This window comes from Dermacentor albipictus, chromosome 3 (genome assembly GCF_038994185.2).
Source record: "Dermacentor albipictus isolate Rhodes 1998 colony chromosome 3, USDA_Dalb.pri_finalv2, whole genome shotgun sequence".
Lineage (NCBI taxonomy): Eukaryota > Metazoa > Arthropoda > Arachnida > Ixodida > Ixodidae > Dermacentor > Dermacentor albipictus.
Genome location: NC_091823.1, coordinates 170,320,792 through 170,345,698, shown reverse-complemented (window position 1 = coordinate 170,345,698; position 24,907 = coordinate 170,320,792). Strand labels below are relative to the sequence as shown.

Here is a 24,907-nt window from a genome sequence, read left to right as displayed (position 1 = left end):
AAGCCAGTGTTCCACTGGGAGAACGAGCTAACGCAGAGGACGTGATGGGATTAGGAAATTCGCAAGAATATGGGAGCCAACGATACAAGGTAAGTTGACTTCGCTGGGCCTGGCCTTGCAGTGCACCTGACGCACTACGCTAGCGAACGGACGCACTGCCAGGAAAAAACGCGTTGCCACGCGACGATTACCCTCTCCCTCCGCGTGCATACAGACAACGATATCACAAGGGCTCCCTTCCGAAGCCTGCACTTGGCCTAGTACCACTGAAACACCTGCGCGTGCCAAACCACCGCAAAGCGCGACCCGCCAGATGTGGCCGATTACGATCCAGATCGACTCAATCGGAAGCAAAACATCCGCGGTGCCCCGCCGCCTTTTGCCCCCGGGGCTGCAGCTGACTGCGCACGTGCGCGGAGGGGAGCGACGCACGTCAAAGCTGCGGGCGAAGAGCGTCAATCGCGTTTCCGGCCCCCGCACCCAACCAAGAGATCGCCCACAGTCTTGAGCACCCATTCCGCAAGATAAGCTAGCGAGCGCCACTTACGATAGCACGCCACACGTGAAAGGGCGCCTGACTCACATTCGCGACCCACGTCAGCCCGCGGTACCTGAGGGTGAATCGGCCGAGAGCTGCGCGTTCGCTGCACGAAGCGTGCCGTCGGCCACGTGTGTGAGGCAAGCGCTTGGGCGTCAAGTGGCTCGCGAAAGGAACCGCTAGGTGCGGCACCGCCCTCGCACCGGAAACTGCAAGGCCGTCCAAAGACTGGGTCGCTGCGACAGCGGAACCTACAGATCGCGAGGAACACGCGACTGCGGGAGCCTTACCGCGTGAAAGAAGCGGAACGCCAACGCTTCTCGCAACACCTGGCGGTACGCGCAAAAAGAATCGACACCGAGCGACGAACGCCGGCGCAAAAAGAAAAGGCATCGCGGCGACGTTGGTGCGAGAGAATAGCTGCTGCGCCGTCCGGCCGATCGAAGGCTCCGCGAAAGGAAGAAACATGGGAGAAACTGGCGGCGGCTGCACAGGGTGAAAAAGAGGTGGGGGGGGGGGGGGGGCAACAAGAACGCCGACGACGCGAGGAACGCGTCAATCGCTCCCCGAACAGTGCCGCACTTCGGGCCACAAGAAGACAGCGGGGGAGGTGTGTGCAGACAAGTTCGAAGCACCCCGTGCGCTGGGACGTCGAAACGCCCGCCCGCGATTCCGCCGAGCACTTCCCTCACCCCCGTCGCGGAAGGTAGGGGGAGGGAGGCCTGCGGAAGAAGAGCCGTCGCCCACCCAGCGAACGTACTGCAGTGTGGATGGAACAGATCTAGGAACGCCACGAGGCGCTAACCCCCGCATGGTCCAGAAGGCGCACACGCAAGAACGCGGAAAGCAGGGCGCCAAGTTTTCTTCGCACGAGGAAATGAAAGAAAAAATAAACTGACACCGTGCGCGCACCGCCCCAACAGCGTAATATATGTGGTTAGCAAAAGCGACGCCGTGCGGAAGGTGAAAAATAAAAGTCGCCGCGACGCGGACCCTCGGCAAGACGACGATGACGTTCGGAAGACGTGGGAGGGTGACTAGCCGCACGATCTGGTTCACGTTTAGCCATGACTCATCGCGCGGCATGTAGGGAGCCAGCAGACGATAGTGCCAAACAAAAGAAACAAAAACAAGGAAGGGGGTGGGGGCGGCGTGCAGCAGACTACCGGGAGTGTCACGCCTTCATTCGATGACCTCTCCGCTTACGACGCATTTTGCATGATTACACTGCTATCAAAGTGGACACCGCTACGTGACGCGCGCAAAACTTGCGTTTTTCCGAGCCGTGCAGCACCCGACAAGGCGTGGGAAGGGAACGCGCACGGCTTCGGCTAACCAGCGCCCAGACGGAAACGCACACCTGGCCGACGCCGGCTCACCGCCGGACTATTTTTCCCCGCCCGAAACGCTCTCCCGAAATGGCTACGCCGGGCGCTCGAGAGACGAGCCGGCGCCTGTCGCGAACGCGCCATGCAATCGTACGCGCGCAGCGCGAAACACTGCGATTGGGCACGCCCAGCATTCGGTGCAGGCGCGGACGAGCAAAAAACACAGGGCGACAGCGAGCACTGCAGCACCGGCAAACACGGAGGCGCTAGGCCTAACACGCCCGCCCTCCCCCTTCGGCGGCCATGAAGCGGCGGCAGAGGAGAGTGCTACTCACCAGCACGTCGTAGCAGATCTCGCGTAGCTCCTTCTCCACTTTCTCCCGGTACTCCCGGGCCATCTGCTGCTTGCGCTCCGAACCCTCGGTCTTCTGCTCTATGCTCGAGATGACCCGCCACGAGCTCCGCCGGGCACCGACGACGTTTTTGTAGGCGACAGAGAGCAGGTTGCGCTCCTCGTTGCTGAGCTCCACGCCCGTTTCTGTGACCTGCTTCATGGCGGCCGCCATGTCGTCGTACCGTTCGGCCTGCTCCGCAAGCTTGGCCCGCTGAACCAACTCGTCCTTATCCATTGCCGTGCCGGTGGGCTGGGTGTTTTAGCTGCAAGGCAAGCGGCCGCGGCCCGAAGGGGAACACCCGTCAGTCGAACGAAGCGCGCACGCCGCTCGGCCTCCGTCAAAATGGCGGCCGGGCTCGCTCCCGCCGCTGCGGCACGCTGCTGTATCCGGCGCTCGGACTCGCAGTACTTACCGAAGCACGCCTCTAAAACACCGCGAGCGAGAGCGCTGGACCCTTCTGCCGCTAGCCGAGCGCCGTGGCAACGCTACCACTACGACGATAGAAACCGAGCAATCTTTACCCACTGGCGGATGGTTTCGCACTTCCCCAGGCGCTAAGCGGTCGAGGAAGATTCCTTCTATCAGCCACGGGGACGCGTTTCTGATGCCACGGTGCCTTGACGTCACGCGTTGCCTGGGAACCGAGCGGAACGCCGCTTCCACGCCACCGAGTTTCGAATCTGCTGAGCCGCGTTTCTCAAGTTACGGAGCGAGACACGCTACTATTCGGGTTAATGTCAAAACTTCTTAATACTATGAAACGCGCCTTTTATTTTATGCCACTTTTCAGCAACGCAGACGACTTGTTTAAACAAAAGTTCTTTCGCAACGCATACTTCCGCTGCACAAAATTTGTTAGCAGAGGACAAATATATTTGTTAAACAAATAACTTTCCTGAACTGCCAAATAAAATACGCTTTGTATACAGGCAAATATATTTAAATTAGTGTTTTATGAGAATAATTGGTTGGGAAGCATGTAAATGCCGCTCAGGGCGCAACAGTCTATGTGACAACCAATGGCGTTATTCTGCCTGCCACTGCGGCTGCGAACACGTGGTTTCTGTTGACGTCGTACCAGTATGCCGCGCTCGAAGCGAAATCGTCAAGGTATTTCAAGCTCTTTGCGGTTTTTCTCGCCCTTGTAGTATGTGCTAATGCCTGGTACTCCTCCTGCTCTCTTATTGTAGTTTCTCTAACTCGGACGAAGAAGAAGGGATTAGAGCACAAGCGGGATCTCATCCAAGAGGTAAGCCTTGCCTCTGCCATGAGTTCGTCGTAAGTCGCTTGAATGGTGCAGCTTTCTTTTGCACCTTTCGAAAACTGTGCAAGTTGCGTCCTTTAGAGCGAAGTATGACACGTATAAGATCCCTTATGAACCGTCGCATTCTGTAGTTGTATTGAAGCGTCGGCCAGTCATGTTTTCATTCCAGCGGTGTAAATAGCTGAGGAGTACGGCCCTCATTTGGCCACATACTCTTGCCGAAACTGGCATCAGCCCACTAAGAATGATACGTGTGTATGATAATACCCTGCTGTGCAGCCTACCTGAGGAACAAGGTCCCATTTATTTTATTTTTATTTTGGTGAACAGCATTATTACTTAACAATTACAGCACTGCATTAACAGCACTAGTAGACCAATTACACTACCTGCTAGGACCATTCACAACACACGCGCATCATATTTCGTCATACATGGGCAGTGTAGTTACATTAAGACGGCCTACTGCACGACTACTAAAACTGATTGTAGAACGTGGTTTTCAGTATGGGTTATTGCATCACGTCGTATATATGGAACAACGACTTAATTGTTGCTCTGAGACGTTGACACCTTTGCCTCTGAAGCCAGGTTATGTTTGTTTTTTCTGTTTTTTTCGCTGTTGTGATGCTTAATCGTTTGCACGACACACGTTTGGTCAGTTTGGGCGTGACATCCTGTTAGGGACAATATTTGGAACACGTTGGCCATAATTTTCGCTAGTAGCTGTGAAGAGTAACTAAATAAGCGATCTCTGCTCCCACATATCACATATGCATTCAAGAAACAAAACTGCGACGAGGGGATCGTGAAGTGCAGATATGTAGATTCTGGGATTTCTCACGTCTGCAATATACCTATGTATATGTATACTATATACTGTCACATAGTAGTGACGGAGAATAATACAGCACTAAAACTGTTAATAATGAAACCAACCTTTTATTGGGCAAACTTGGGCCCGCAAAACAATTTACACAAAACACAGCAGTAGAGGCAAACTCAGTCGGCGATCATCGAAAATCTCATCAGTGAGTCAAGCGCATCGGCTTTTATACATCAGTCACCAAAAGTTCCAGAGTAGTCGCTGGTGCCCGCGTGTCTTCCAGAAAGTTCATCATTCGCATTGTTCATACATGCAATCAGATTACACAAGGTTCGGTGACAACAGACAGCGGATGGAACCATCGACAACATTCCAGAAACTTTCGATACTTGCAGGCAAGTCCTGTGCTGAGCGACAACATGTTAGACGATCCATGGTAGAGTGTATAAGCACAACTGAATGAGGACGAAGAAAGAAACAGATACACACACACCTGGCAGATTCTGGTTTCCCGACGCCTATGTTGACTTCTGTCGTGGAGGGCTTAAGCAGGAAGTGCAAAAATGCATCGAATGGAAGCAGTTCCAATGCTAGAGCAAAGAAAGTTGCTGTGGTACCATACATTCATTGCATTTCACATAATCTCAGAAGAATAACGGCGAAATCGGGGGTGGACGTGGTTTTCTCTGCCCCTGAGCGTCTACAGAAGCTATGCAAACAGGTTAACACAAAGAATAACAAAAGGCACACATGTTCTACCCAACATAGCAAACAATTTGTAACCTGTATTTATAACGTTGTCTATGCCATCCCACTTCCATGCGAAAGAATGTATATTAGTGAAACTGGCAGATGCATCAATGAGAGATTAAAAGAGCATTGATATAACGTCACTAGGGTAATCTTGGGTCATTTGGGTATTCACTGCCGAGATTCTTCCTGCAAGCCCATGTTTGAAAGCACTTCCATTCTGTATAAGGCTCATAGCAGGATGACGAGGGAGATTGTGGAGGCCTACGAGATTGCAAAATTAGAGCAAAAGTGCGTAAGCAAGCCTTCAGTGTCACTGTCGAAAAAGGAGATACAGTTCCTCGGTTTATCTTTGTGACCATTGCAGTACATCTTTTCCCCATGCCTTGCACATGTGTACGGTTCATCGAAATGCACCGCTGAATGTTCTTTTTTGCTGTTACGTTTGTTTCCGCTCGCACGGTATATATTTATCGATGCGTGCGAAAATGAAATCTATAGTTGAAAGTGAAGTGCTGTGTCTGTGTATCTGTTTCTTTCTACGTCCTCGTTCAGTCGCGTTTATACACTCTACCATAGATTCTAACCAACTAGCCCACCAGCGTGTTTTAAGCATGTTAGACGATGAAACGAAGTCACCCAATAAACAAGCACACGTGTCAACACCCTTTCTTAATAAAGCATCGTCCCGATGCTACAAACATAAAAGGAGAGTGAAAAACAAAACTACACTTACTATAGAAAAGGCTACAAAACTATGTCTAAAGAAAGTCCAAAGTTCAGCTATGCAAAGTCCCAAAGTTTGTTAGCGCTGATAGAACGGCTTAAGTCGCACATGGACTATTTCAGGTCGTCAGCGGCGGCACTGTGATTGCGAAATGCCCTTTGGCACGACCACATAGTCCAATTTCCCAATGTATCGAATGATCTTGTAGGGCCCGAAATAGCGGCGTAAAAGCTTCTCGCTAAGTCCTTGTTGGCGTATTGGGGTCCAAAGCTAAACACAGTCGCCAGGCTCATATTGCACGTATCATTGTCAAAAATTGTAGTGTTGGCTGTCGGTCCTCTGCTGGTCCTTTATGCGCAGGCAAGCGAGCTGTCATGCTTCTTCCGACACGCTAGAGATAGTTGGCGACGTCAAGATTCCCTCCATCGGTGATGTGCGTCAACATGCCGTCGGGAGTCGTTGTCCTGCTGCAAACCAGTTTCTACGACATGATCTGTGTTTCTTGCACCGCCGCATTGCAAGCTAAGGTTATGTACGGCAGGATCAGGATGGCATCCCAGTTCTTGTGTTCGACGTCGACCTACATTGCTAGTATGTTGGCAAGAGTCTTATTCAGCTGCTCCGTAAGTCCATTCGTCTGCGGGTGTTAGGCAGTTGTCCTCCTGTGGATTGTCTGGCTGTACTGCAGAATGGCTTGCGTGAGCTCCGCCATAAAGGCCGTTCCTCGGTTGGTCATGAGGACTTCTGGGGCGCCATGTCACAGCAGGATATTCGACGAAAAATTTCGTCACTTCTGCTGCACTATCTTTCAGCAGAGCTTTCATTTTAGCGAAGCGGGTGAGGTGGTCTGTCACCACAACGATCCACTTGTTTCCAGATGTTGACATCGGAAGGGTCCCAACAAATCCATCCCGATCTGCTGAAATGGTAGGGATGGTGGCTCAGTTGGCTGCAGGCCTCGTTTGCAGTCATACCAAGTCTTGACATAACAGGCGACGTTGGCAGTCAGGCACAGCCAGTAATACTTCTCTTGTATTCTTGCGGGCATGTAGGCACAATGAGAGGGTAGTTTGCGCAGGCTGGCAAAAAGTTCTTCTTCACCAGGACGTCGCTTCGTAATAAAACGAAGACAATGCATGCCTAAATACCCTCGGGACAGCAGCGGCCTTGCCTTGCAAGTACTCAACAAGGCTTCTGAGCTCCGGATCAGCTCGCTACTGCTTGGCAAAGTTTTCTGCACTTATTATACCTAGAGAAGCGTCCTCGTCTCAGTCATCTTGGGGCGGCGAGTCCACGGGAGCACGAGACAAGCTGTCGGCATTAGAGTGTTTTCATCCGGACTTCTAGATTACAGTTATGTATTCTTGCAGTCTGAGGCTCCACTGTGCCAGGCGTGCTGAAGGGTCCTCTAAATTTGCTAGCCAACACAGCACATGCTGGTTGTTGACGACGTTGAACGGCCTGCCATATAGGTAAAGGCGGAATTTTGCTGTAACTCAAATGTTGGCAAGGCATTCCTTTCGGGTCGTAGAATAATTGCCTTCCGCTTTTGACAGTGACTGGCTAGCTTAACCTATCACCCGTTCCAGTCCGTCTTTCTTCTGGACTAGGACGGCGTCGAGGCTACTGGCGTCAGTGTGGATTTCTGTATCAGCGTACTCGTCAAAGTGCCCAAGTACCAGTGGTGACTGAGTGCGTCATTGGAGTTCTTCAAATGCATTGGCCTGCAGCGTTTCTCACTTGAACTCGATATCATGTTTCCTTAGCTGTCTCAGCGGCTCAGCGATGCTGCGTGAAAAGTCCTTGATAAAGAGCCTGTGGTAGGCTCACATGCCAAGGAATCTTCGCGCTGCCTTCTTGTCAATGGCAGCTGTCTTCCACGGGTCGGGGCAGACTCCAGATCTGCTGATGACATGGCCCAGGAACAGTGAAGTGACACTTTACCGGCTTTTCCGGAGTGAGCCCTGATGACTTAATGGCCTCTAGTACTCCCGCATGCCGCCTAAGCTGTTCTTCGAAATTTCCGGCGAAGACGACATCATCCAAGTAAACAAAACAGGTCTGCCACTTCAATCCTGCTAACGCCGTGTCCATGACACACTGGAACGTTGCAGGTGCCAAGCACAGTCCAATTGGCATTACCTTGAACTCGTAGAGGCCGTCTGGTGTAATGACGGCAGTCTTTTTGCGATCCCTCTCGTTGGCTTCTCAGTAGCCAGTCTTGAGATCCATCGACGAGAAATATTTAGCATTACAGTGCCAATCCAATGCGCCTTCTATCGATGGGCGGAGGTTTAAGTCCTTCTTTGTGATCTCGTTCAGTCGACGATAATCGACGCAGAAACGTAGTGTTCCGTCTTCTTCCTTCACCAAAACTGCAGGAGATGCCTACGGGCTTTTCGACAGCTGGATGATGTCGTCGCTCAGCATCTTGTCGACTTGTTGACTTATAGCTTCATGTTCTCGCATCGAAACTCGGTAAGGGCTCTGGTGGAGTGGTCGAGCGCACTCTTTAGTTATTACGCGATGCTTTTCAACTAATGTTTCCCGAATACTCAATGACGTCGAAAAGCAGTCTTTGTATCATCGCAGAAGACTTCTGAGCTGTTGCTGCTTACTGATGGGGAGACTTAAATTTATGTCTAAGTCTGGTTTGGGAACTATGGTCATCGAGGTAGATGCGGTGCAATGTGAGAGGACGATTGCATTGCTGGCTTCCACAATTTCCTCGATTTATGCAATGTATGCGAGAGGTACTGGGATCATTATCCACCACCTCCACCAGATGTCACGTAGTAGTGATGGTGAATAATACAGTGGTAAAACTATATGTAATGAAACCAACTTTTTATTGGGCGAACTTGTGCCCGCAATAGCGAGTTACACAAAACACAGCAATAGTGGCGAACTCGGTCGGCGATGGTTGAAAATCTCATCAGCAGGTCAAGCGCATCTGCTTTTATACATCAGTCACCGAAGGTTTCAGAGTAATCGCTGGTGCCCATGTGTCTTCCGGAAAGTTCTACACCATTCACATTGTGCATTCATGCAATCAGATTACACAAGGTTCGGTGCAACAGACAGTGGATGGAATCATCAATAACAATCCAGAAACTTCCGATACATGCAGGTGCGTCCTGCGCTGAGTGATAACATGTTAGATGATGAAACGCAGTCACCCGATAAACAAGTATGCGTGTCAATATGAATAAAAAGAAAAGGGATTGAGGGACTCAATTTTTTGTTGGCCAACAGACAATAAAGCCAAGGAAAGCATAAGGAGAATGAAAGTGAATCAAAAGAAGAACTTGCCGCTAGTGGGCGCCGAATGCACATCTTACACAAAACGTATGCAATATCCTACCAATTACCCGCCGTGGTTGCTCAGTAGCTGTGGTGTTGGGCTGCTGAGCACGAGGTCGCGGGAACAAATCCGTGCCACGGCGGCCGCATTTCGATGGGAGCGAAATGCGAAAACACCCGTGTGCTTAGATTTAGGTGCACATTAAAGAACTCCAGGTGGTCGAAATTTCCGGAGTCCTCCACTACAGTGTGCCTCATAATCAGAAAGTGGTTTTGGCACATAAAACCCCATAATTTAATATCCTACCAATTGAGCTATAGCGACTGCTGTTTGTCCATTCATTTTCTTGGGTAGTGACGTGTTTGTGTATGAGATCTGACCTTAGGAGTGTCACCAAGGCCAGCACCACTTAAGGCCTTGGTGCAAGAAGGTAAGGGCTTGGCTGCCATCAGTGACATTTATCATTTCTACATTTAAGTTAAAACCACGTGTGATTTCCTCTGTGCTTTCCCTGGCTTTCGGTGTAAGTTGGCTTCATGTGTCAATAACATGGTTTCGCATTTTTGCCTGCAAACAACAAATAGGTGCCAGGGGTGCACTACTCATTTCGCAGTCGCATGAAGCAGCCGTCACAGCAGAAGGATAACAAAAAACATAACTCCGCTCATCAGCGCCACTGAGATTAAGACTTGTGCTGCTGTACCATTAAGAAGTTGGGAGCTGGATGCGGTAACCACTAAACGTTTGGCACTTTGTGTGATGAGCTTTATAACATGTGTTACGCACACTGTGAGAGGGGTGGTGCGTGTGCATATCTATGAGGAACACCAGCAGGCAGGTGCACCGATGCAGTATAGCTTGTATCTAGAACTTATAAAATCAGAATTCCTGAAGAATAATACAAAAACATTATGTTAAAAGATATTACAGGGTGAATTAGCTCTCTCCAGGAACAAGCGAGGTTGTAGGCAGAGGCGGGGGGGTGCACCGGGCGCGTTACCCTCCCCCACCAAACATTTGTGTACCAGGATGCCTGGCATAAAATGATGTGCGACAACACCTGCCTCGCCCCCACTTCTATCCTGATCAATGCATGCCTCTCCCCTCAAAAATCCTTACGTAGTTGTCCACGTCTGGAGGCAAGGATGCAAGGGGATTGTTTGACAGCTAAAGCACATACTAGTAAACTATGTACGTTGGGAACACAAAGCCTATTATTGCAAGGGGAGTTGGCAGCGCTCGGGAATCCCATAACCAGTTCATGGCAAAGCAAGGCCACCAATCTACCAAATTGGCCGAGAGGAACAAGTCTGTCATAGCCCTGACCTCGTCCAGCAAAGAGGGCTGGATCTGCTGCAAATTAAAATCATTACATAGAAATAATGTATTTTTTTTAAAAGCTGCTTAAAATTTAACATCAGCTGAGAGGGAGAAAAAGGACTTGGAGCATAGTGCGAATTGCCTCCACATTAAGCGACCTGTAATATCGACACTGTGAAGGAAAGAACACCATTCATTCATTCATGCATAATGTGGATGAATGAACATCTCTCAACATGGTTCTGTAGCTATGGTATTATCTTGCTGAGCACAAGGTGACAAGTTCAATTCCCAGCTATGGCAGCTGCATTTTGCTAGGGGCGAAATGCAAACATGCTTGTTTACCTAGATGTGGCTATGGTGTTGGGCTGCTGAGCACGAGGCTGCGGGATCGAATCCCGGCCACGGCAGCCACATTTCGATGTGGCGAAATGCAAAAATACCCGTGTACTTAGATTTAAGTGCATGTTAAAGATCCCCAGGTGGTCGATATTTCCGGAGTCCTCCACTATGGCGTGCCTCATGCACACCTAGTCTGAAGCGAATATAATTGCTGAAATTCAATACTATGACTGTTGCGTGTCACAGAAAGTGGTTGTGTCACGTTAAACCCCATAATTCAATTTTTGTTTACCTAGATTTAGGAGCACGTTAAAGAACTTGGCGCAGCATAGCGTTAGTCGCTTTTGCACCACTAAACCCAATTAACTAAACCAAAACTTTGTAACATTAAAGAGCCCCAGATAGTTAAAATAAATTGAGAGCCCTCCACTATGGCATCGATTACAGTGTTGCTGTGGGATGTTACACCCCACAACTCATTATTTAAATTTAATTCTGGGGTCTCACGTGCCAAAACCACAATATGATTGAGACAGACTATAGAGGAGGACTCCTGGTTAATTTTGACCACCTGGGATTCTTAAGATGAACCCAATGCATGGTAAATGGGCATCTTCGCATTTTGTCCCGTCATAATGTGGCTGCCATGACCTGGGATTTGATCCCGTGCTCTCAGGCTTAGCAATGCAACACCGAAGCCACTACACCACCATGGCGTGTCACAAATCTGGAAATAAATCGATCAAGCCGATGAGTGAGTGCAGCATTAGCACACCTAGTCCGAGGTGAATATAATTGCTCAAATTCAATACTATGGCTGTTGCGTGTCGCAGAAGGCTGTTGGCATCAACACATAAGGGAACCTTTGTGGCAGCTTTACGGTCGCACAGCAGCAGCACAGACACCCTTTGCCCTTTTTGACTCGGTAAAATCTTATTGCAGAGTGTGCAGCAAAGGGAAGTGATGCGAGGTTGCGCAACCGAGCCGTAGAGGCTGGACGAACACAAACATAAAGTCAGTTGTTGCTTGTTCTTCAGGGACGCATTACTCGCTTCTTTCGGCTGATTTCTAGCCACACTCGTGTCCCGCACAACATTGGTGACCCGGACGAGCAGCAACTGCTATGGACACACCTCAAGGCACTGAAATTCCGACACTCCCCGGCATCGACGTCAGACTGCCTCCGTTTTGGACTGCGGATCCTACGTTGTGGTTCATTCATGTAGAACCACAATTCGCTGCATGGCGCATCACAACAGATTCAAGGAAATACCCTTATGTGGCGAGCAGTCTGCCCCCATCAACCGCTAGCGAAATTCGAGACCTGTTGCTTTCCCCACCAGCAGACAACGTTTACGAGGTGTTAAAGGCAACACTCATTCACAGGATCACGCCCCCCAAAAGCCAATGGCTACAACAGCTTCTCCATGAAGCCAACCTCGGCGGCAGAACGCCAAGCCAGCTGTTGCGTCATATGCAGCAATTATTGGGCATCAAAGTGGATTGTCTTGACTACCTGCTGCTCCAAGAAATATTTCTACAAAAAATCCCCCCAAACGTCAGAATGGTCATGACTGCCTCAAATGAGAACAATCTATCCAAGCTGGCCGAGTTAGCCGACACTCATGGCAGTAGCTCCCACATCTGTCGCGGCCGTCACAAGCGCACAGTCTCCACATGAGCAACTTAAGAGATGAACGAAATCTCATGTCTCGTGGATTCCATGGCCACCCTCCATACCGCATCACGGTCAACCAGTCAGAGTGCTCCGCAGTTGCCTATGAAACACCAAAAACTATGTTGGTACCATCGCAAGTTTGGCAATGCTGCACGCAAATGCGTACCACTCTGCAAGCTCTCAGGAAATGCCCCGGGCAGGCGCTGAGGGCGACCAGCATTTCTGCCATGCAAAAACGTTGCTCATCAGTCTTTTTCTTAACCAACCGCAACAGCGGTTTCTGCTTCCTCATCAACACAGGCGTCGAAGTGAGCGTACTTACAGCATCGCCACGTATAGAAACCGCTCCCTAACCGTCGGTCTGGGCCTGCAAAGAACACTATGATAGATTTTCGGCCACTTCGGACTGTTAGTCGACGTGCGTAACCGGAGGTTACAAAACCCTGTGTCACAAAGCACTGTAAAAGGCAAACCTTCAAGACATACACCGCTCAGCCCTACACTGATCAAGCCAGCAGGCCCTCTTCGTTTTACTTCCATACTGAGCGAATTTTATGACCTGACACACCAGTGCCAAATGGTATCCCCAGTAAAACACCGCATGTTTCACCACATCACCACTACTGGACGCTGGACCACCGGTTCACGCTCGACCACGTCGATTGTGACCTGAGAAACTGGTGGTGGCACGACAGGAATTCGACCATATGTTCGAGTTGGGTATCATCCAACCTTCTTCCTGTCCTTGGGCTCCCCTTCACATGGTTCCTAAGTGATCATCAGGTGACTGGCGTCCTTGCGGGGCGTATCGAGCGCTGAGCAGTGTCACAACGCCTGACAGGTACCCCATGCCACATATTCACTACCCACTAGCAGGTCTGCATGGGGCCAAACTTTTTAAAAAATTGATCTCTTGAGGGCATACCACCTGTGTCACCGGAAGACGTCCCCGAGACTGCTATCACTACACCCTTTGGTCTATTCAAATTCCTTTGCATGGCATTCAGCCTTCGCAATGCGGGTCAAACGTTCCAAAGGTTTATTGACGGTGTTCTATGGGGCCTGATTTTTTGTCACACCCACCTGGACGACTTGCTTATCGCGAGTACCACCCCAGAAGAACATGAAGAGCACCTGCGAATTGTTTTTCAGCGCCTATCTGAGCACGGCGTTGTCGTCAACGTGGCCAAGAGTGAACTCGGTGTGCCTGAGTTATCATTTCTAGGCCACATCATTTCGAGCTCAGGAATACGGCTGCACCCATCTAAAGTGCAGGCCATACAAGATTTTCCACTGCCAACCCCGAAGCGCCAACTACGTGAATTTCTCGGATTGCTGAACTTCTACCGCCGCTTTGTGCCTAAATGCGCCCATATCATACAACCGCTTCACAGACTGCTCAAGGCAACACAAGGGTCTTCGAATGACCCGCCTTGGTGCGAGGAAGCGAAAAGGGCTTTCAACCAAAGCAAGCAGGCCTTGGCAAATGCGGCTTTCCTGGCATACCCACAGCCAGGATTTCCCCAGTGTCTAATGGTCAATGCCTCAGACATAGCCATCGGCGCCGTGTTGCAACAGCTGAGCGACAACACATGGCACCCAACTGCATTCTTCTCGTGGAAGCTGACACCTACTGAGCGCCGCTACAGCACCTTCGGGCGTGAACTGCTGGCCGTCCACTCGAGTACACGCAACTTGCGGCATTTCTTGGAAGGCATCGAGTTGTTCATTTTAACCAACCATAAGCCACTGACCTAAGCTCTCCGCTCTATGCGTTCGGACGGTGGCACCCACACAGCCCGTGAACTTCGGCAATTGGCATACATCTCCGAGTTCACAACAGACACCCGCCACATAAAAAGGAGCGACAACCCTGTCGCAGAGCGCTATAGACGTCGTCAACGCTCCAGGAGGAGTTAACTTCGACGCACTGGCGGCAGCCCAAAGAGAAGACGAAGAGCTAAAAAGCCTCCTAACAACAAAAACGGCCCCCAAGCAACAGTGGATGCAGATTCCGGAATCAGGCGACCATATTTGCTGCGGCCCCTCCACGGGCAGCCCACGCCCCATGGTTCCTGCCAGTCTACGTTGCCACATTTTCTTTTCTGTTCACAAGCTGTCACAACATCCTGGAATCAAAGCTACACAAAAGTTGCTCACAGCAAGGTTCATCTGGCCAGGTATCAAACGAGACTTGGGTTGCTGAGCAAGTGGATGCATGCCGTGTCAGCGTGTCAAAATTTCGTTTCGACCACATACACCTCGACATTGTCTGACCTCTGCCGCCTTGCCAAGAGCACGCCTATTTACTGACGTGCATTGACAGATTCACGCGCTGGGCGGAGGCCATACCTATAGCGGATATCACTGCTGACACGGTTGCCTGCGCCTTCTTGCACCACTGGGTTGCTCGTTTTGGTGCACCATCTATGATAACAATGGACTGTAGAAGGCAGTTCGAATCATCACTTTTCGCCAGCATTACATGTTTCATTGGGGCTTCTTGCATCAGAACAACCGCCTACCACCCGATTAGCAACGGCATGGTGGAGCATTTCCACTGCCGGTTCAAGTCTGTGCTCGCCGCAACAGAAGAGCGCAGCTGGATGGAGGCACTACCACTCATCCTCTTGGGAATCCAAACAGCTGTCAAGACAGATGTCGGCTGCAGCGCTGCCAAACTGGTCTACGGAACGACATTACACCTTCCAAGAGAATTCTTCACGGGCAGCCCACAAGATGGTTGTACAGCCACCGCAGCCTACGCACTTAGGCTACGAGACATAATGGAAAACCTTCGCACTTAGCTACTGCGATGGGCAGCGCCACGAGTGGTGTACATACCATCAGAACTCGCGTCAGGCGCACACGTGTTTGTGTGCCATGACGCAGTTCATCGGCCACTCCAACCACCGTATAACGGGCCATTCCGAGTGCTGCGTCGAGATAAGAAGCAGTTCACTATCGACGTGCGCGGTCGTCACAAAGTGGTATCACTCGATCAGCAGAAAGCGTACATTGAAGAAGCAGACACTGTTTCACATGCACCATCATCACTGACACCATTCTCCGAGGCTCTACTTGTCCAAACACGCCAAGTCACAAGGACACGCGTGGACAAGTCTCAAGGGCGCCCCATCCGTATGGCTTTGTTAACAATTTAAATCGTCCTATGAACGTTCACTAATTCGCTAGAAGGGGAAGTGATGTGGCAGCCTTACGGTCGCACAGCAGCAGCACGGACACTCTTTCCCCTTTTTGACTCGGTAAAATCTTATCGTGGAGTGTGCGGGAAAGGGAAGTAATGCAAGGGTGCGCAACCAAGCCGTAGAGGCTAGACGAACACAAAAATGAAGTTAGTTGTTGCTTGTTCTTCAGGGGTGCATTACTCGCTTCTTTCTGCTGATTTCCAGCCGGGCTCACGTCCCGCACAACACCTTTAGCCACCGATCTCGGAGCTCTCTGATGTGCAGGATTGGGAATTTTCTAGTCACTGAATAGAGGGCTCTGCCACGCATGGCTATTGTTTTGAGTGAATGTCTTTTGTGCCCTACAATAGGAAATTTTACTGCAAAGCTTTTAAGGGGAGGTTCGCAATGGTTTTCATGTTGCAAAGGCCAGCGTGCAATAGCATGGTCGATGTCAAATGCAACACAGTGCGTGTCGGAGCCCCGAATTTGCTTAGATATGTAATAATCAATGATTACACAATAAAAGTTGCATTGCGTATATCTCATTTGGATGGACAACTTAAATGCACATGTTTTTTATTCGGTAATCCGTAATTTTTCTTTGTCACATTGCGTAATACCGGCTCCACATTTGAGGTGTCAGCCAGAGGTTTGTGCCACCATGGCAGCGAAAGCTGATGCTGTGATGCTGCAATGCAGCCTACATGGGAGGCGTCACCAAGAACGCACAGCCACGACCACGCTAAAATGCAGGAGCAACTACTGCTGCATTTGTGCAAGACTGTGAGGCAGAAAACAAACACTTAGTGCTTCCAAAAAGCATGAAAACTCGATAATACACCAAAGACAGCGGTTGCCAGATTAGCATACAATCTGTTAAGGATTTTCTTTATTTGAGATGTAAAGTTCTATTGTTTCTCATAGCAAAACTTTTTTGCTGCTTCTGTTTCGTGACATTCCAGGTGCGAGATGCCTTTGACAAGTATGACAAGGTGTTTGTGTACTCGGTGTCCAACATGCGGAACACCAAGCTCAAGGATGTGCGCCAGGAATGGAAGGACAGCAGGTAAGGCCAAAGATTCTTGCATCCTCAACACTGAGGGGGGGAATGTGTAATGATAAATAGATGTAAAAAGAAGTAGGTTGAATGTGGCAGCAGAATTGGAACAATCCACTTAAATAAAAGCTTCAGCAGATATTTTTTTAAAGCCATCTTCAGACCATGTAAACATACATACTAACAGTGATAATGCCATGTTAATAGAAATATTAGATATGCTAACCTTTGCTGCACTCACACTTCTCACTCTTTCTTTGTTTTATTGTTAATGACTTTGTAACTTGCTAGATGACAGCACTTGTAATATATGTTATGTTATCTTGCCTCTGCCATTGTGCTTTACATGCTTCGCAGTTGTTGAGCTGTCAGGCATTTGCTATCTGTCCTGAATTCATTCAGCTCAGGGGTGTGTTCAAATATCAGCAGACTATAGGGGGTCCTGACTATTTTTAGTTTCGAGTGAAATTTTTATATGGGGTAGCAAAATGTCTCTGTAAAAAAGAATCAAAATCAACCTTGATCTTGTGAAAACTAGGACGGACGTCTTGGAAAACAATTCTTATTTCACTAACGGGGGTAAAGAGTGTTTCAACTACTTGCAGATTTTGTGAATATGAAGGCCTATCACTCTAAAATTAACGCATTGTACCTTGCCCAAAGATTTTCTGTAAATCTACATCGCTAGTACTACTGCCCACGGGACGTTAAATTTATGTCAGCCAGCATGTTTCTTGAGCAATTGCCTATCTTTGTTTTTTGAGCAACTGCCTCTGACTGATGCCAAAATCAGGGTTTTTTTTTTTTTCTTGGGTGGAAGGGGGGGGGGGATGGCCTGTTTAGTTAAGGTGATAAAGCTGAAAAATACTTCTCACATGTATTCAGAAATTTTTTTGCAAATTAAGCAAGTAAGTATGCAACTACATCGCAAATTTATTTCATGATAAAACGCCAAAATTGCAAAAATAGTGAACATTTTAATATTTTAGAGATGGTTCAAAAAACGTGATCCCCACCAATTTTTATGAAAATTTTCTAGAATACCCACCTAGGACTGGTAAACCTAGTACTGCAAAAACAAAGCATTATTTTACTCAATGTGAGAAAATTGAGCCTGTTTTAAAACCCCTGTGTGGTCATCCCATCAATGCATCTTGTTCTAAAATGAAGTAAAACACATTCATATTTAATTCTGAAGTCATTCTTTATGCTGTAGTAAAGTGACTCAGATTGTGTATTTCTTACCTCTTTTTAGCCATCAAATGAGTTGAGCTTGAGTTCTCAGGGCTCCTGCATTCATTTTCCTATGGATGATTATTTTCATGGATGGGGATGATTATTTTTTTAAACATCTCTAAAACGTTTAACTTTTCACTATTTTTGCAGTTTGTGGCAATTTGTAATAAAATGAATGTGCGATGTAGTTGCATACTTCCTTTCTTAATTTGCAATAAACTTTTTGAAGATATGTAAGAAATATTTTTCAGTTTCATTGCCTTAACTAAACTGGCCTCGAAAAAACCCAGAGTTTGGCCTCAATCAGAAGCAGTTGCTCAAAAACCAAAGTTTGTCAAGTTGTCAACAGGTAATTGTAAATATACATACTACTCTGTGTAGCTTACACTATTTTTCCACATAGTCCCCATGCCAGTTCAGACATTTGTCCCATTCCAGCATTAAATTTCAGAAATGCTATCGTCAGTCAGCATGCAGCCTCCCAAACACTCATTGTCATGCAAGTCTTCACGGCTTTTTGCGAACTCGCAACACCACCACCTCACACTTCTCAAAGCGAGACACCTTTCTTCATACGTGGGCTGCACTTCCCTGTGGATTTCGATGGGCGTTCATCCCTTGCCCCATATAAGACAACTCACACTTCGTTGCTCGTACGCCGTGGACGTGTGAAGCACAACCGCCATCTACCACAACTGACAGCCGCACCATGTTGCGACGCTACTGGCAGATAAGGCCGGGCTGTTCCAATAAAGGTCTGCTACTGGTGATGGATATGTTGGCTTCGCATTTACGGCCGTAATTTGGCTAAAAAAGGGGTGGGGGGCAAATACTTTCTGATTCGCCCTCGTAAAAATTTAACGTCCCATGGGCCAGTAGTACTAGTGGCATAGATTTAATGAAAAGCTTTTGGCAGGATACAATGCAATAATTTTAGAGTGATAGTCCTTCAAATTTGTAGAATCTGCAAATCGTTCAAACACTCTTTTCCACCTTCAGTGAAATAAGAATTTTTTTCAAAAAGTCTGTGCTGTGTTTCCCAAAACAAAGGTAATTCGTTTCTACAGAGACATTTTCCCACCTCCTACCAATGTTTAGCTGAAAACTCAAAATAATCGGGAGTTCCCTTAGTCTGTCCTTACCTGAACACACCCTCAGGGCTCTCAATATCCTCTTGTGCGTCAAGTGGCGACCAAAGTTACCAACTCGCTTTTTTTTTTCTTAAGAGCAGACCGGTCTTTCATTCTGTTGTGAAAAGTATGGGAAGCACTTGATTTTCCTGGACCTCCGATTCGTCCTTTCCAGTACTGAATTTATTTGTTGTAGTGTTTGTAATGCAATTTGAGACCTGACATGCTGCAGATCTGTTATCATGAAGAAGTTTGTGGAACCATGTGCAGGTTACTCTTGCAGAAGCCTGTTAGTGGTAATTTCTACAGCATGCAGATCATGGCAGTGATGATGTTTTGAGTGGGCAATACAGAAAACGTGGCTCATGGCTGACGGCTTGAAGAGTAGAGATAGGCATAATAATTGGATGTTTAATTGAAACTGCAGTTTCATTAGTCGTACTTCAAATGCTGCTGTAATTTTCAAAACACTGCGGGGAAAGCCCTTAATGCGGGTTGAACAGTTTGTAAGGAATCTCACGACTTCCTTGTTCACCCACTGCCAATCATGTCTCCATCATCCTGCAAACAACCACTGTCTTCTTTACTGGTGAAAGCTGTATTATAAATTATGACAAACAGGGCCATATTACCTGAAACTTTGCCATTAAAAGAAAAATTTTATTATCTCTTCACAATTGCAATGTGGGTAGCGCGTGTAAGCACATCTTGTCTGCCTGTTAACTGAAACATGGCAGACTGCTGTTAGTGAAGCATAGGTCTGGCAGCATCAGGTCACTTCAAGAGTCAGGGAATCAAAGCATTAAACCCTTTAACTCCCGAGTTTTTCCATAAAAAAATAAGTGTAAAAAATTTTCAGTTTTTCATGGCAACAAAATCTTGCACAATATATCCAAATTTGAAAAATATATTACCTGCGTGGTTTACCTCTTATATTCACCAAAAATATCAGGGAAGGACACCTGCCCTAAAAAAAAGAGGCTTTCCTTCAACACGCATCTACGGCTTGAAGATAATTACACAACAGATTATTTCAAAGGGAATCGGAAGCATAGAAAAATACCTTCAAATGCTGAAACTCAAATAGATCTAGAGAACCGAGTTGACGAGCACACGTTTGTAGCGGCAAACAAGTAGGAAGGTGGGGCTTGGACAAGTGTGGCTTGTACTTGGTGCTATTGGTGCCCGTAGCTAGGACGAGTATGGCTCAAAGTTAAGTGCAAAAAACAAAACAAGAAAACAAAAAGGACCACTACAAAATTTATGTTATAAGGGAAGTTGGACATGAGAATTTATTTCCATTTATGGCACGCTCTCCACAGGAGCTATGGTGTCGTGATGCTGGGCACGAAGTGAATGCTTTGGTTCGTGGCAGCGGCGGCCACACTATGATGGGGACAGAATGCTAAAGTGCTTGTGCACCAGGCTTCGGTTGCACATTATGAAAAAATTTAGAGTCGTCAAGGTTAATTCATAGCCCTTCATTATGAGATCCCTCATAGATCACTATGCAGCTTATTTAGTGAGGCTTTCTTTGTGACATCCAAAGATGTGCAAGGTCACCCAATATGACAGCTCACGTTGCCCCTGCTATGACGTCAAACACAACTCTATATATTGGTAATTACATCGCCTCCCTTGCAGCTACGACATGCCACCTAAGAGCGCCTTGTCAGCAACCAAGCTAGAAGAACGGACCCCTCATGTGTGCAATTGGTAATGAACCAATAAGCAGTGAACCTTCAGCAATGAGGTGTGTCACTACATTGCTTGAATACTAATTGTGTTAACGTCAACAGTCATCGTCAGATCGGTTCTATCGGAGCTCTTATGTTTTATCTGATTTTAAGGTACTAATATACCTACATTGGGCAAACAACGGAAGTCTCTAGCTTGAAGCCATAAGACAAGGAACTTGTCTGCGATACTGGGGCCGTATGCTGTAACGGTTCGCTTTGGAACCGGTTCAGTTTGGCTGCTACATCAAGGGACGTAACACGGAGAACGAGTGGAATGTCGCAACACCAGGGAGACCAATAAACGTGCAACGTTCAGCCGCAAGGTCACGTCATCATTTTTGTTTGTACTTTGGGGACGGTATAGTAATTGAAGGGTGTTGCTAGTTCAGTAAAAAAATATTGGTTTGTATACAACACTTGCGCATTAAATTTCCAGTAATAACTGAGCTTCCGACGTACACAGCTAGTGGTTCAATTTTATCTGCATTGCTTTATTTATTTTTTGTCACTAGGTGGTGCGCCATACATTGAGCAATCAAAGCGGTCCTGTGTGTAGGCCATGGCTCTAATAGGATTTCGTTTAGCCATGGCTGAGCTTGTTAAGGCGGATGATTGCGCTGACAGTTCCATCCACACATCCCACAACTTTGAGAACCTTGCCGTAATCAAGAAAGCGTTCTTGGCTGCAGCTTTCTCCTGCAGCGTGGAGAGAAATCTCACACCCCTTTTTCTTTTCCCTCAACCGTAATGACCCTAGCGACGGTGGTAATGATGCGACTGACTGGCAATTGTGACAACCCAATAGCTTCTACATTCCAGACACACTGCTGACTACAACCCGTAGCAAAAAAAAAAAGAAAAGAGAAACGTAGCGCGCTAACACAGCACTTACATCGCAGTGTCAGCGCTACTCAGTGGCGCCGCTAGGTTGTCTGGCACCCGGGGCCCTTAGCTCTTCTGTCACCCCCCCCCTCCCCCCCCCCCCCCGACTGTAGCCGGCGGAATGAGGGGTGTCTTCAGACGTATATGACACCCCCCCCCCCCCCCCTCCTCCCGCTGGCCCCTTGCACCCGGGGCCCACGGCCCCCCGGCCCCCCCTGTTGCTACGCCTCTGGCGCTACTAAATATTGTGGTCCACAACATTGTAGCTCATCACAAATCCATCACCTTCTTTTTCGGAGGCGCCTAATATGCCTTCGTAACTCGCCTTTGCTCATGTTGTACGCATCGCGCCATTGCCTCTCGTCACGTTGTTGTCTTTGGCCAATGCTCACCAGCAGCACAACCAAAGAAGCCACTATCAGCATCCCTCTCATTGCGGCGGATAGCGCAAGATTAGCAGACGGCCACGGTTGTCCTAGCAACCAAGATCATGCTCACTACTGTGCGCGACCCTCGAGCGAACTGCTTCTCCGCAGTTCTTTTCGTAGCAGACGACGGGTTCCTTTTCAGATGATTGACAACCTATGTGACGACAACAAAATCTTTTGTCACGCCCACCAGGGATGACGACAGCGAAGCGCCAACCAATGGCCTTCGTGAGAGCGAACGGGTTCCAAAGTGAACCGTTACAGAATATGGCCCCTGCTTTCCTTTCAAGATTGACTTGGCTCCATCTCCCATGCACACTCGTGTCACGTACATATGCCTTGCACAAATACATTGGTCCACCTGACAACACTTTGCAGAACCCTACATGCTACATGCAAAAATTTTTTTCCTGCACATCATAAAAAATTATTTTGCACATACCAGTGCTCTGTTCTTGTTCAAATTTCAAAACAAGGACAAATTTCATGGTCCAGGTCTTTAAATATTACACTTGGGTGTTATTTGCTTGTTTCTGTTGAAGAACAACAATGCCAAGGGGTCTTCGTCTGGGCCTCACCATAAGTGGCGTCCAAAATGTGACAGCTATGATGCCACAAGGTCACTTTCCTAGTTTGCTGCACAGCAAAGCAAGGCCTTCAAGACTTGTTTCCACTTGTCAATCAAGGATGCAATGGCAACATTAGAAGGGATGCAGTTGAAGACAAATTTGCATGTATTATTATTTATTTTTAATACGATTAGCATCTTTTGGGAACTTCATCCACTTTATAGTATGTCATTCTGTTCGTCCACGCCTGTTTTCCTGCCAACTTGCATCACTGCGTAGTCCATGGTCTAATAGGTAGAGCATTGCACTGCTGTGCCGAGGAACAGGGTTCGGAACCAACCGTAGTGCAATTCGGAACCAACAACATAGTGCAATTACAAATTGTAGCCGGTTAGTTCGCCAGTTGTATTCACTTGAAACAAGTTCCCAGGATGACGCCGACTTCGAAATACTGGCTCCAAAATATTGCAACAATATACATTGACATTTTAGTTATCTTCATGCATCAATACATAAAATGGTATTTTGGTACAAAAGTAAGTGGGACAAGAGCACATTTTTATCTTAAGTTTGACATTGCATATCTTGAAACCTGTGCCTTCCTCAAAATTTGTTCCAAGCAGATATGCTTGCAAACTTGTATACTGTTAAGTAATTGTTTAAATATTGATTCATGGTATATTGCGAATTAGTCATTTCAGCATTTCAATTTATTTTGTAAGTTATGTCCACACCTTCGAGCAATTCAGGTCAAGGATTATAATTGTGCTATCTGTAATCGGTAAATTTATTTTAATTCTGTAAAATAAAAACAAATAACCTGACAGAGTAACAGAATGATTGGCAATGAAGGGGAAGTTCACTTGATCATAGTAGAGGATTATCTCATATAAAGAGGATATAAAAGTTACAGGCATACAATGGAGTCGCTGGGCAGTAATGATAACTGCACATTTCTGTGGAATTTCTTTGTCTTGCAGTGGACCTAATTAATGATGATGATTGTGGTTAAATGGTTGGTGGTGGGACTCTTGCACATCTGCAGGTTCTACTTTGGCAAGAACAAGGTGATGAGCGTGGCCCTGGGCCGGTTCATCGACGAAGACCACCGTGAGAACCTGCACAAAGTCAGCGAGCGACTACGTGGCCAGTGCGGCCTCTTCTTCACCAACGCCACCAAGGAGAAAGTTCTTGAGTGAGTGGCGCCCTCTTGTGGCAGCTTGTACATCTTGTGCCTGGTGGACCGGTTTCAAGTGTACTTGTGAAACTGCTTGAAACAGTAAGGAATATATCCCTTCCAGGCGCTGTGTGCACGATAGCACACTCCAAGATGGTACATCAACTGCACTGATGACAATGATGAACAAGAAAGGAGCCGAGGGGCTCGATTTTTGTTAATCATAATCATATAAAACCAACAGTCAATGAAGCCAAGAAAAACATAAGGAAAATTAGCTGTGGTTGAAATTGAAATGTAGAAAATGATAAAGAGGGGAAAATGGAAATGAAAGTGGACGAAAAGATAATGTGTCGCCTGTGGTGACTGAACCCACAACCTTTACATTACATGTGTGTTGCTACGGCGACAGCTGTCAATTCGTCCGCTAACTTGGGTATTTATGTTTTTACTAGATCTAGCCCTGGGACTGCTAGCCAGCGCCACTCAGGGCCATTGTGGGCGGATGTCGAACATTCTTTTCTGCCCGGTGGCGTCACATAGCATGTGAACTTGGGAGAGCATGCACATGGCTAATAAACCCTCGTACGCTACCTAATGACATCAAGACTGCCAGATTCGAGACCCTCACTCAAAATATAATTGAAAATAATTATATTTAAAATATGTTGCAAGCATCTCGAGACGCTTTCAGTTGCTTCAAGTTTGAATACTTCATGTAAGGTGTTTTAGTAAAAGGAGTTGGAAGGGATCTTCAGCTTGTCATGGAGCGGTGTTTTTTTTGTTGTTGTTGTTTTCACAAAGTTTTGCATCCGGCATATTTTTCAAGTGGCTGGACAGCTGCCTTCTAAGTGTGCTAGACATTAAATAGTTGATCTTCTCATATCTGAACTTTCTGTTGAGAGTTCTTGCATGAAGTCTACATTTTCATAAACTTGATAAACTCACTGAAGGAAAGAAAATTCTTAATCATTTCTACAGTAGCATGCTTTTCATGCTTATGAAGATGCCAAAAATGGGGTGAAA

The 24,907-nt window shown here is 47.4% G+C and overlaps 2 protein-coding genes across 6 annotated transcripts in view; one reads left to right on the top strand and one right to left on the bottom strand.

The window, feature by feature from the left end:
• 14-3-3zeta (tyrosine 3-monooxygenase/tryptophan 5-monooxygenase activation protein zeta) overlaps window positions 1–2,924 on the bottom strand; it is a 47,181-nt gene extending 44,257 nt beyond the window's left edge. The window contains exons 1-2 of one of the 4 annotated variants that reach the window (XR_010567541.1): window positions 2,783–2,924; window positions 2,202–2,523 (exon numbers count right to left, since the gene is read on the bottom strand). Coding sequence is in view for 1 of the 4 variants with exons in the window: in XM_065444417.2 (XP_065300489.1) it covers window positions 2,202–2,495 (294 nt within the window). In the remaining 3 variants the exon portion in view is untranslated. Of the gene's footprint in view, window positions 1–2,201; window positions 2,524–2,673 lie in introns of all 4 variants that reach the window. The other 3 variants (XR_010567542.2, XR_010567540.2, XM_065444417.2) reach the window with 3 other exon arrangements.
• Window positions 2,925–3,218: 294 nt separating this feature from the next.
• RpLP0-like (ribosomal protein LP0-like) overlaps window positions 3,219–24,907 on the top strand; it is a 75,623-nt gene continuing 53,934 nt past the window's right edge. Inside the window, exons 1-5 of one of the 2 annotated variants that reach the window (XM_065444414.2) lie at window positions 3,219–3,371; window positions 3,452–3,510; window positions 16,626–16,729; window positions 20,731–20,802; window positions 23,750–23,899. In XM_065444414.2, coding sequence (XP_065300486.1) covers window positions 3,344–3,371; window positions 3,452–3,510; window positions 16,626–16,729; window positions 20,731–20,802; window positions 23,750–23,899 — 413 coding nt within the window. In that variant the 5' untranslated portion in view covers window positions 3,219–3,343. The remainder of the gene's footprint in view (window positions 3,372–3,451; window positions 3,511–16,625; window positions 16,730–20,730; window positions 20,803–23,749; window positions 23,900–24,907) is intronic. The other variant, XM_065444415.2, reaches the window with a different exon arrangement.